This window comes from Oryzias latipes, chromosome 12, assembly GCF_002234675.1.
Source record: "Oryzias latipes chromosome 12, ASM223467v1".
NCBI classification, from domain to species: Eukaryota; Metazoa; Chordata; class Actinopteri; order Beloniformes; family Adrianichthyidae; genus Oryzias; species Oryzias latipes.
The window spans coordinates 14,312,442-14,325,423 of record NC_019870.2 but is presented as its reverse complement, the minus strand read 5'-3'; the positions used below and the strand labels follow the sequence as shown (position 1 = coordinate 14,325,423).

The 12,982-nt window shown below is 38.4% G+C and overlaps 3 protein-coding genes across 5 annotated transcripts in view; 2 read left to right on the top strand and 1 right to left on the bottom strand.

Annotated features, from left to right (window-relative positions):
• Positions 1-274: 274 nt before the first annotated feature.
• LOC101169548 (calcium-binding protein P) lies at positions 275-2,670 on the top strand. The gene is made up of 2 exons (XM_011481843.3): positions 275-736; positions 1,234-2,670. The coding sequence occupies exon 2, from the start codon at positions 1,237-1,239 to the stop codon at positions 2,467-2,469; it is 1,233 nt and encodes a 410-aa protein (XP_011480145.2). The 5' UTR covers positions 275-736; positions 1,234-1,236; the 3' UTR covers positions 2,470-2,670.
• Positions 2,671-6,668: 3,998 nt separating this feature from the next.
• LOC101166068 (calsenilin) overlaps positions 6,669-12,982 on the bottom strand; it is a 31,929-nt gene continuing 25,615 nt past the window's right edge. For all 3 annotated transcript variants that reach the window (XM_011481841.3, XM_020707706.2, XM_011481842.3), the window contains 6 exons: positions 7,805-7,874; positions 7,615-7,685; positions 7,425-7,532; positions 7,238-7,342; positions 6,987-7,049; positions 6,669-6,908 (listed from right to left, as the gene is read on the bottom strand). In XM_011481841.3, the coding sequence (XP_011480143.2) occupies positions 6,861-6,908; positions 6,987-7,049; positions 7,238-7,342; positions 7,425-7,532; positions 7,615-7,685; positions 7,805-7,874 (465 nt within the window). In that variant the 3' untranslated portion in view covers positions 6,669-6,860. The remainder of the gene's footprint in view (positions 6,909-6,986; positions 7,050-7,237; positions 7,343-7,424; positions 7,533-7,614; positions 7,686-7,804; positions 7,875-12,982) is intronic.
• Positions 8,112-11,316, top strand: LOC111948379 (paramyosin-like). The gene has a single exon (XM_023961156.1). It carries the CDS (start codon positions 9,369-9,371, stop codon positions 11,223-11,225), a length of 1,857 nt encoding a protein of 618 aa, XP_023816924.1. The 5' UTR covers positions 8,112-9,368; the 3' UTR covers positions 11,226-11,316.

Genomic DNA, 12,982 nt, shown 5'->3' with positions numbered 1-12,982 from the left:
CGATGAACCCTGTGCTATTAGGTGTGTCATCGTCAGTCGTGATATTCTCTGGTGGATGCTCCTCTTCTTTTTTAATCGTATTATATTATATTATATTATATTATATTATATTATATTATATTATATTATATTATATTATATTATATTATATTATATTATATTATATTATATCGACCTCGTATCTTATCTGCTAACAAACTTGATTGTGACGACCAAACAAATGTATGAAAGTCACCGGAAGTCTTTTGGTGTGACGTTGTGCTCCACCTAAAAGTGACCGGCACAAACACATTCTGTCGGCTTTACTTCTACATTTTTTTATTTTAAATTTATAATAGAAGGTACTTAACATTAACATTTTACCAATTAAAAACATTTTATTTTTAAACTGGTTTCGCCGATAAAATATTACCATACACGAAACATGTACCTTGTTGTCATTTAGTCTCACATTTATTCATCTTTGCAGGCCACCAAAAGAACTATAGTGGGTTTTGGTGGACAATATCAGTCGAAAAATTGTATTTAATCAGAGAAATAAAATGTCATTAGGAAGATTATTGGACGTGCAAGCTCCTCGTAATTTCGCAGAAGTGACTCGTGTGTGTTTAGCTCCGCCTTAACCCAGGCTGCAGCCTTCTGTCTCTCGCAGTAACGGAAAAGCGACGGTGGGAGGACAACAAACGCAGCTTCTCAGAAACGCATCCTAGGAGCACGGACAGGCCATCTCAGCACGGTAGGAATAATGATAATAATATTAATGAAAACATCCGGCCATTCATTAGTTTAAGACGAATACCATACAACAATCATATTGCAGCATATTATGTATGTACCACGCGTGTTGTTATTCATCGAGGATTACGCGACTAGGCTGGCGAAATGGTAACGATGCGTTCAATGTTGTCAGTAAAAACAGGTGGCGCAATGTAAATCTTTCATTCGTTTAAATGGAAATAAATCGTAACATGACTCGAATAAATAAGTGATGCGTATAATAACAAGTCATTCCCCTTCAGTTGCTATTTTTTATTTGTAATTAAAGGATGGGCTCAATAGATGATGATTGAAGAAACAATTATATTATTTACTAGGTGTTTATCTAGTGTTTTTGATTATGAAATGTCAAGTAACAAGACTATTTATTTTCCATCCCTTACATCACAGGATAAAGATAACAAAGATGACTTGTGAGTTTGTTGTAATTGCTGTTTTCAATCTTTTCTCTTGAAGGCCATGATGGGAAGATTGTGTCAATTGGGCCTTTTGTCCCTCCTTATTATATCTCTCCTCAATATGGAACCGGCACGGGCTAAGAGAAGTAGCAGCAGCAGCAAGAAATCCTCATCGTCAAGCAACAAGGGTGGGACACACTCAAAGCCATCCAGTTCTCAGCCAGGAAACTACCCCCGGCAGCCACAGAATCCCGCCCGCAACCCAAATCCGTATCCTCCCGGAGGAAGTTATCCCCATCCTGGAGCAGGCAATCCTAATCCCGGAGGATATCCCAGGCAAAATCCACCAAATAATCCAGGAGCTGGCCATTATCCAAACCAGAATCCCGGGGGTTATCCTGCAGGTGGCTACCCAGCTGCAGGTGGAAACCCAGCTGGAGGGTATCCTAATCAATATCCAGGCAAAGGAGGATATCCTAACCAGTACCCTGCTGGTGGTGGATATCCTAACCAAAACCCTGGGAGGAATTATCCTAATCAATATCCAGGAGCTGGATACCCAGCTGGAGGGTATCCTAACCAATACCCAGGCAGAGGAGGTGTAAATCCTGGTGGTTACCCCAACTGGAATCCAAATAACAACGTGTACAATTCCAGGTTTGGCGGAGGAGGTTATGGACAGCCTGGCTATGGGATGGGCGGGTCTCCTTTCTCTCGTTCAGTGCAGGGCATGGGGATCCAGCCCAGGTCTACTGGTTTTGCAAAAAAAGCCATGATGGCAGCAGGTGTTGGTGCTCTTGCTGGGATGGCTGTGGGATACGGACTAGGGCGCTTCCCTCGACCGCATTTTAATTTCCGGAACCCTGAAGAAGAATCCTACTACAACAACTACATGTACCGTCGTTACGGTAAGGAATCCACAGATGAGAAAGACTATGGCCGAGATTACGTCTACAAAATTCCTCCACGCGCAGAGTCCTATGAGAAGTTCATGGCGCGCTGCATGAATGAGACCGACAACGGCCAGGCCAGTCGCTCCCCTGCTCCCGTGAGTGGAGTGGATACTGAGGAGGATGACACCGTCAGCATTCAGGAGATTGGGTACCCTGCCCTTATTGAGCAAATGAAGTCCCGGCGCTGCGTGGAGAAGTACATGATCTACTCAGAGCAGTTCCTTGAATCTCGATCGGAGCAACAGTCCCAGGCCGGTCGTAGCAGTGCTCTGAGCTACGGGTTATTTGAGCTTTTCACTTCCTGTTTCATGCTCCTTTCCAGCATGCTCCTGCTCCAGTGAGGAAAAACAACTTCCTCACTCTTTTTACTTCATCTCTAATGTAATTTTTACTCCCATTGTTTGTACATGCATGGCTACTTCCTCTCAATATGTATGTAACTGCCACGGTGGAAACAACAACCTTCCTAATACAAATAGCGGAGAGAAACATGTATGTAATATCCAAAAGAGCTTGTGAAAGCTTTCTAAAAGAGGTGGCTTCTAGTATATTTAGATCATCTTTTTTGTGTTGCACAAACAGTACAGTTGTTATCTCTTGTATTCATTTAGACTTTTGTTGCTCTAGCGTTGTTTTGCACTTAAAAGTTTTCGTGTACTGAAACCAGAACCAATCGGATTCAATTCTAATGGCTAGATGGGACAGAAAATAATCACTAAAGCTGTTTTACAGGACCTTTCACAGGTACATTTGTCAGTTTTGCAAAAGCTGTCACTAAAACGTCTTTTATATGCGCTCAGGCTTCAAATAGTCTGCTAGCATCTTGCATAACTAAGCCATGATTCTGTCTCTCCATTATTTTTGTCAAGAAACTGGAAGTTGAATTTATTGAAGTCACAGTTATTTATGTTTAAAAATCTAGTTTTGGCAGCTGGTTTCTGGTTTGTAATGCAAACCTAGCACTTCGAGAGGACAAAAGTATCCTCTAAGTTGTTCTGATAATGTCCTGCACTGAAAGCTAGGAGTTGCTCCATATTTTGGCAGTTTTATTTATTTATGTGCTCAAAACAATTCCTTTTTCACCTTTATAAAAGTTACTGAAAAGTCCAATTTTGGTTGCATCGATGTTGTGATTGCAGTGGGACTTACAGTTGGCGAGTATTCCTGTGACTCATTGTAATAAGTAACACAATGTTAAAAGAAACATTACAGACTGCTTAAAGAACTGGCTAATTGACTTTTCTTCCTTTTATGTTCCTGAGGATCACTTGGAGATCCAAAGGTCAGCTTTTCTCCTTAATTTCACACAAACATTTCTGGCTTTAGGCTGTAATTAAAGCACTGCTGTAAAAGTTTTTTTAATGTGTCCCATGTGTAGTTAGTCAATGATGACATTTTCAAGGGACTTTAAACTTAAAATAACAAATACAGAAACTATCCTAAAGTGATGCTCTCTGTTACGTGCATGTTCCTGTTTTCAGCTAGCCTTTCACCAAACCCCTTTATAGTTTTATATTAGAATCCAGTATTGTTGTTTTACATGTTTGTTCTAATAAGTTCCTCCCAGGTTTACTTTATTGATGCCATGTTGTATGAGAAAGATCTGTGAAGTGCACTTATTCCCAATTTAAACTGGAATTTCCATTACTGTTTCCATAAGCTTTTATTTTGAAGTTTAAATGCATGGTATAAGCCTGTTTCTGATTTACATTGTGAATTCCTCGTGTTATTCATAAAATGCTATGGATTATAATTTAGGTTATTGTGGATGTTCATGTGTTTAATTAAATAAAGTTTCTCTGTCTACATGATCCAAATGTCCTGATTGGTGCCTTTTATGATTATTATATTAGTATTTAATAAAAACAGCAGTTTCAGATTTAAAATTGAATGGAAAGGTTTATGGAAAATCAACCTTATTAAGGACGGTTTATGTTTTAATTTTTTTGTGATTTTTTTCACAACATTTTTAAAATTTGAATGCAGTTTTTAGATTCCAAACTTTTTTCATATTAACATTTAAAAGTGGAAAAATAGATAAATGACATAATAGAATTAGTAGACTATTGTCAAACAAACAGAACAGATACATTTATGGCTCCAGTTTTAAACATAAACAAATGATCAAAATATATTTTTAAGGGAGCTGTAATATTTTCCACCATATTTATATGAAATTTCAAGGTTTTTGTTGGTAAAAATTTAATTTATAATTTCCTTTTTTAACCTAATCATCTTAGTCTTACTGTTTTTAATATAATAAAAAATAATTAAGTAGAAAACAAACTATTAAAATTGATTAAATTAGGCACTAATGACCCATTTGGAATGAGCATATTAAAATTTAGGTCTATTTCTTAGTGACTTAAAACCTGAAGAAGCAAGAATAAGTTCAGCAAAGCAAGAATAAGTTCAGCACAACGCTTTGATTTTATTCATTGATATCATTATTTGATTTCACACTGCATTAAATCCCTCTGATCCACGCTGCTGTGAGAAAAGGCAGCACATGTCCCAGCATGCCAAACATGTTCGCCTCAGGAACAGGGGCAGCTCCTCGAACAAAGGCTCTCCAGAATGTCTGGTTGTTCTGTTTCTGGGTTTCCTGGTAATGAGGCCGTTGACCTTGATCCGAGGAAGCACTTTTCTGCTTGTTGAAGTTGCCGCCCCCATGCTTTGGCTTGCCGAACAGGCCCAGTCCGTACCCGGTTCCCGTGCCTCCCAGCATGCCTGCTGCTGCTGCTGCCCCCGCCCACTTTAGGCCCTGCTTGGAGAGGCCTCGACCCTGAGAGGAGGACCCCTTTTCGTCGTCACCTTTTCCTTTGCCTCTGAAAGGGCCTCCTCGCTTACCGCATGCATACTGTGGGCACAAAGCCGCCAGGAGCAGCACCAGAACCCCAAATGAGACAAGCTTCTGCTGGAAAACCATTTTCGGAGCTGTAGAAACAGAGAGACAATTGGGGTGAAAAAAAAGCTGCTTTTCTGTCTTTCCTTCACATCTTAATTTGGCATTTCTGTGCAGTTCACCGTGCTCATTCATATACGAGACAGGAAGAGCTTAGAAGTGTGGACATGCATTCAAACCGTCTCTGCACAAACAAAGTCACATGCTCACCAACACAACAGACATCTAGAACAATCCAGCAGCTCTGGTAACACTGGGATTTGCTGAGTATTAGGTGATGTCCATTTCTCCGGTTCATGATGTATTTGTTGATCTACTGTTAAATATTTCTTTAGATGTTCTCAAAAATTGTCTGTGTAACTAAAGATGGATAAAGCCAGAAATGGAACATTTAAAAAGTGAAGTTGGCAACTTTTATAAAGTAAAAATGCCTTTTTTTTAAATAAACAACATATAACATTGTTGTGACAGAAAACGTTTTGCATAGCAGATCAAAATAAAAACTAAACAATCTTACCTCTCAGGGTGATCATTCAGGGATGGAGAGGTGCTGTGGTCCTTGTTCATGCCACAACTCTTGTATTGTCATAGATCAGCATTATGGCTTTCATGTTCATTTCCAAACAATAATCAGGTTGCGGTTTAGCTCCTCCTCCAAAAAGTTTCTGTTCTGTGATTGGCTACAGATCAATAATATCTGAAAAACAGTCGCTGTGTTTTTACGCTGATGTTAATCTTTGTTGTGTGAATTTTCTCCCATCATCCAACAGTTTAAATACAGATTGTTTTTTTGTTTATCTCTTTTTTCCCCCCCATCAACTTCCTTTTTATTTAAAGTTTAATCTCCTAGTGGATAAAAATATATATAATCCATTTAAATCTGTCATAAAGTTTCCTAAAGTTCTTAATTAAAAAAAAATAACCATTGATGAACATTTCTGGATATAAATACATGAAACATTTTTTAGACAAAATAAAACACAAGTATTGCAATATTGCAATCCACAAAGTAAATAAACAAACCAATAAATAAATAAATAAAATCGGCACATATCTGTATTCAGTTATTAACATCAAGAACTTTCTTAAGAGTTGAAAGGATTTTAAAAAAATCTAGTGGACAGAAACTGATAGTTATGTATTAAATACCAAAACCACTGTGTAATGAGTTCAAAGCTGAAACAATGGACATATCTGTTCGAAAATAAGAACTAAAAATGATTCAGAAGATCGGTCACTAAGGATGCTTGTTGTCAGGGGTTCTGGGGAACATTTTAAAAGAGAAATTTAGACAAGTGAAGCTTTGTTGAGCACATCTACATGCCTTGGCACAAAAGAATACATCCGCTACTATATGCATGCAGCAAGATGCTTCAAATTAGTTCAGGAGTTTACTTAGAAGTTTTAAAGGTTCATCTTATTTGTAGTGTAGAAAAAAAAACATCTGTGTCGGTATTTTGAGAAATGTTGTTTCACATCCTGGAGAAAATATGATAAGATCATGTGAGTTTTCAAGTTAAAACAAAGCTTGAGTTGGTTAAATGCACACATTTCCCTTTCTTTTTAGAAAATAATTTCCTTTTAAATCAATAAAAAAGAAATCAAAAATCTTTAGCCGGCTGAAACACAACTCTGTGATGGTTGCATAACATGCTTTGTTTTAATGTCACAGAAAAACATATCATATTTATCTGGCTATCATGATGCATCGGATCCCCTCTATGTGCTGAAACTAAAAAATACATATTGTTAAAACTTCTCATGCATTCTTTTGAAGACTGGACGTATTGCTGTTCAGATGTATTAGTTCAGCTTTAACTGCAGAAATTAGATGACATTCTCAAAGAGCTGCATGGATGCCATTATATCTTCATCCTGTTGAATCATAAAACTGAGTAAAATGATGTGAAAAGTGTCATTTGTAATTTCTTAAATGCTTTCCAATGGTGTTACCTTTTGGCAAGTTTCAATGAATTCATCTATTGTCACCACTCCATCTCTATTACGATCCATTTTCTAGTGTTTAAAGCATAAAAGAAATAAAGTAAACATTAGAAGATAAAACAAAGCACTGATTTATCCATGGGAATTCAGTTATTAGAAATTAGTAGTAATTCAGACTCATGGCTTTTGTTGTGAAAATATGTATAAACAAACATTATAAGCAGTAATAGAAACTTTTTTGTATTAAAAATGAATCCTACCTGGAAGAATTTCTCCACATGTTCAAAGGGAGATTCTTCTCGCACACTGGGTAAGGTGTACCTGCCCATCATGTCATAGATGGAAGTCATTATTGCCAACATTTCCTAAAAATAAAAATAAAAATATATTCAAACTTGTATAAATAAACCAAGTTTGGATTTTTTTTCCTTTGTTCACAGTCTGCACCTCCTTAGTTACAAGGCCGTCCTTGTTGATGTCATAGAGGTTAAAAGCCCAACGAAGCTTCTCTGTGATAGAACCTCGAAGCAAAACAGACAATCCAATCACAAAGTCCTACAAAGACAATTCAAAGGTTATTAAATTAAAACCACACAAAAAAACCAATTGAATGAAAAAAAGCTGCTCACGTGTTCACCTCAAATCGGATTGAACCGTTTCGATCCATGTCGAAGGCATTGAACAAGAAATGTGCGTATGTGGTTGCATCTGAAATTACACCCAGGAGAAGTGCAGATGTTTGAAAAGAGACACACAATCTAGCTAAATCACCTCTAACACAAAGTTATAATATTTCTTGCCCTTGATGATAATAAATAGATGTTTACCTCCTTGAGGAAAGAACTGTGAGTAGATGGATTTAAAAGTTTCCTCATCCACAAGACCACTCGGACATTCCTAGAGCCAAAAAAAAAAACATTAAGCACAAAAATTGGCGAATTATTCATTCATTCATTCATTCATTCATTCATTCATTCATTCATTCATTCATTCATTCATTCATTCATTCATTCATTCATTCCTTTTCTATTCCATTTAGTCCATTTCGGGGTCGCGGGAATGTCGGAACCTATCACGGCCACTTGTGGGCGAAGGCAGGGGACGCTCTGGTCAGGTCGTCAGTCTGTCGCAGGGCCACAATCACACACCCATTCACTCTCACACCTATGGAGCATTTAGAGTTGCCAATCAACCTATGAAGCATGTTTTTGGATGGTGGAAGGAAGCCTGAGATCCCGGAAAGAACCCACGCATGCACGGGGAGAACATGCAAACTCCACACAGAAAGGTCCCCCGTTGATATTATTTTATAAATTGTTTTTGATTAAAATTTTTTGTTCAGTAATTAAACTTACACTATATTGCGAAAAGGATTTGCTCACCCATCCAGATGAACAGAATAGGTGTTCTAATCATTTTACCAGACTAACATAACAAAATGAAAGAGTTTGGAAACAACAGCAACTCATTCACCAAGTGGTTGGTAATGTAAACTGATGGAGAGGGGTCAGCGGATGCTGAACCTCATAGTACAAAGAGGTTGCAGACTTCTGCACAGTCAATTGCTACAGAGCTCCAAACTTCATGTGACCTTCAGATTAGTCCAAGTACAGAATGCAGAGAGCTTCATGGAATGGGTTTCCATGGCTGAGCAGCTGCATCGAAGCCACACATCACCAAGTGCAATGCAACGCGTCAGATGCAGTGATGGAAAGCACGCCGCCACTGACTCTAGATCAGTGGAGAGGACTTCTCTGGAGGGATGAATAATGCTTAACATCTGGGAATCTGATGGACGAGTCTGGGTTTGGAGGTTGCCAGGAGAACGGTACATTTCAGACTGTATTGTGCCGAGTAAGAAATTTGGTGGAGGTGATATTATGGTGTGGGCTTGTTTTTCAGGACTTGGGCTTGGCCCCTTAGTTCCAGTGAAAAGTACTCTGAATATTTCAGGATACCAAAACATTTTGGACCATTCCATACCACACACGACGATGTCACTCTTGGTGATGTCACTCTTGGTGATGTCACACATGATGAGGGACATTACCAAGTGTGACATCATCATCGAGAGGACTTTGCCTGGGCATGTTCCCACCCAGGCCTTTGATCTTCATGGGGGAAAGGGGGAGGGGCTTAGAGTATGATGTCACACATGTTTTTGCCTTATAGGACCCTCAACTAATTCTGTTTCATTGCCCGTTTGGTTCGCACCAGAGAGCATACGTTCTGTTCCCCAGCTACGATAACCTTGCAATCTCGTCAGGTACCTTCGAGCTACTGAGGAACACGCAGTTTTTTCCTACGTTACAAAAACTGCATCTACTTTCTTTATCATCTACGAGAACATTTTAAAGATTTTCTTAGTTATCCTGAAAATCAATATTTAAAATGTTCCCTCGCCATTTTGGAGATTCTGGTGTAGAGGAGAGCTGCCTCACACAGAATCTTTCCAAACTTCAGAAAAGAGTCCAGGAAAACATCTCGCTGACCAACCAGCTGCAAACCCTCGCCGCTGAGCTGGAAGGCAAGAAAAATCTGAGAGAGACCTTCTCTGGACTCTGCCAGGCAAAGAAATCGGCCGCCACGCTTACAAAGAAGCTGGAAAAGGACTTGCAACGTGTCAACAAGAAAATCCAGGAGCAAAAACCCCTGGAGGACCGTTGCAAGAACCAACAGGAAAAAGTCAACCTCCTGACAGAGACCAACACCACCCTCAAAGAAACTCTTCAGGAACTCCAGGCCAGAGTTCGGGATACTAAAGAGTTATCCACCGAGTTAATCCAAGTCAAACTCACCGCCAAAGCTCTGAGTCAGGAGAACAGTGAGCTACTGAAAGAGGTTCACAGGGTCCAAACCACCCTTGTGGCCCTTGAACCTCTGGAACTTCAGCTCAAAGACGAGAAGAATCGCCTCCAAACACTGCAGGACAAAAACACTGCCCTCCAGAACCAGTTCAAAGACCTCCAAAGCCATCGTGAGGAGGAGGCAGCAACAAAACAACGTTATGCCTCCATCCTCATCCAAACCAAGTCTCTGGAAGAGGAGAACTCTAGCCTTGATACTGAAATTATCCAGCTCACTGTGCAGTGTGAGGAGGCAAAACTTTGGGTTCAGCAGCACCAGGACATTACCATCAACCTTAATGGACTGAGACAAAACAACGCTGAACTCTTGAAAACACTGGAAAGTCTGAAAAAAGAGCAGGAACAACTTATCCAGTCAGAACAAGAATACCTTCAAGCCAAGTCATACATTCTAACGTTGAAACAAGAAAATGAACGTTTTACCAAAGAAGTCAAAGACCTTCAGGAGAACCTCAAAAATCTCCAAGATTTAAAAGAAACATTTGCTGCATTGAAAGCTGAACAACAAACGGTCTCAACCCAAAACAGAGTCCTCACCTCGGAGTTCTCAACTCTAAAAGTAAAGCTACACAAGGAAAGGGCACGCATCCGCAAAAACCTTGGTGTGTCTCCAGATGAGTTGGAACAGAAGTACAAAGAAGAATCGGATTTGTTCCAGTCTCTGCAGAAAGAAAACGCCAACCTGAAAGAAAAGTTGACAGAGCTGGAGAAAAAGAATGAGAAAGACTCTGAGATGATGCTTCAGTATTCCTCTCTGCAGGCTGAGAAAAAGGCTGTGGAGAGTGAATACAAAACAATAAAGCAGCAGATCAGAGTTCTTTCTCAGCAATGTGAGGACTTCAGGCCAATGATGGAAAAATTCAACGAAACCACAGAGTCCATCAGTAAAGTCCAAGAAATCAATAAATCCCTTTTGGAGGAACGCACAAATCTGGAAATCATGAAAGAACAATTAGAAGGATTGGCCACAGAATATCCACAAATGGAGACCAGCATTGCAGAATTGAAGAAACAAAATTTTAACCTCACCAAAGATTTAGAAAAGATCAATTCAGAAATTCTGGGCCAAAAACACCTGGAGGTCAAATATGCAGCTGCAAAACAAGAACATGAAGCACTTCTGGCTGAAAATGCAGTTCTAAAAGCCAAAGCCTCAAAGTCTGCACAAGAACCACAGAACGCTGCTTTGAGGCGCCCTCTCCGGACTCCAGCCATGGCTGCTCCAGGAGAGCTTCCTGCTCCAAACCAACCAAGTCAGCCTGTGTTGGAGGAAACCTCTGAAATCACACAAAGAACTAGCAGGTTCCAACAATACAGAGCTGCACTTGAACAGCATCAGGGTGCCTTACCAAAAAGGGTTCCTGGTTCCCGGCGGGTCTAGGAACTTAAGAAGCTAAACTTAAGCAACCCTGATATAAAAAAAAAGTAGAAGAAATAAAAGTACAAAGAAAAAATAGTACTAGTAATAATAAAAAAAAAGTAAAAACGGATTATGTATAATGAATGTAAATAATAATATATTAATGTTAATAATAATATTAACAGAATAACACTATAATTATATGAGAAAAAAATCATATAATAAATGATAAACTACTAATTAATAAAAAAAATATGTATAGATAGATAAATAACTGTAATAATATTGAGAAATTAAAACTGTATTTATAAGAAAAACAATATAAATTATAATAAATATGAATGTACATAATAATATATTAATGTTAATAATATTACCAAAATAAAACAATAATTATAAAAAAAAACAATGTTAATATAATAAATAATAAACTATTAATTAATAAAAAATATGTATAGATAGATAAAAAAACATTAATAATATTAACAAAATAAAACTGTATTTATAAGACACTCAATATTGATTATAATAAATAATAAACTACTAATTAAATAAAAAAAACGAAGCTGTCTCCCGACGGTCTAAACCCGGCTTACGTTCCCTATAAGTGGGTGAACAATCCAAAGCTTGGTGAATTCTGCTTCACAGTTATAGGAAGAGTAGACATTGAAGCATCAAAAAGCGATGTCGCTATGAACGCTTGGCCGCCACAAGCCAGTGGCTGCTCCAGGAGAGCTTCCTGCTCCAAACCAACCAAGTCAGCCTGTGTTGGAGGAAACCTCTGAAATCACAGAAAGAACTAGCAGGTTCCAACAATACAGAGCTGCACTTGCACAGCATCAGGGTACCTTACCAAAAAGGGTTCCTGGTTCCCGGCGGGTCTAGGACCTTAAGATGCTAAATTAAGGCAACCCTGAATAAAAAAAAAAAGCTATAATATTACAAAGAAAGAATAGTAATAGCATTAAAAACAGATTATGTAATATGAATGCAAATCATAATATATTAATAATAATATTTACAAATAAAACTATAATTATTATAAATATAAGAGAAAAACAATATTAATTATAATAAATAATAAACTACAAAATAAAAAAAATCTATAGATAGAAAGATAGATTAACTTCTAATAATTTTAACAAAATAAAACTATAATTATTAGAAGAAAATACTAACTATAATAAATAATAAATTACTAATTAATAAAAAGATAGATAGATAGATAGATAGATAGATAGATAGATAGATAGATAGATAGATAGATAGATAGATAGATAGATAGATAGATAGATAGATAGATAGATAGATAGATAGATAGATAGATAGATAGATAGATAGATAGATAGATATCAGTCACAAAAATTGATAGATAATGAACCCAAATAAGTCCTGTGGGTTTTCTCCGAGCCCTTCGGTTTCCCCACAATAATTCTTAGTGATTGGCTAGTGACTGATTAGTATCCCCTCCCTGAATCGCCACCTTATCGTGGTGGAGGGGTTTGCGTGCCCGAATGATCCCAGGAGCCAGTAGTCGGGTGGTGATCCACCTCAAACTGGTCCTGGGGGACGGGCCAGACTAAGGGCGGTTCAAACAAAGACCTTTTTATTCCTAGATCCACCAACCCCCCCAACCCCATAAAGAGTTACCAGGGCCCCACCCTGGAGCCCGACTAGTTAGTGCTGGTCTGGTGGTTTCTTCCTTAATTGCTATGGGGTAGTCCTTGCCTGAGCACCTCCCACCCAGATAGAGGTGCATCTTTAACGACGACCTATCC

Coding starts and splice junctions, on each gene's coding strand:
- LOC101169548 (XM_011481843.3), top strand. CDS start 1,237: ATGATGGGAAGATTGTGTCAATTGGGCCTTTTGTCCCTCCTTATTATA.
- LOC111948379 (XM_023961156.1), top strand. CDS start 9,369: ATGTTCCCTCGCCATTTTGGAGATTCTGGTGTAGAGGAGAGCTGCCTC.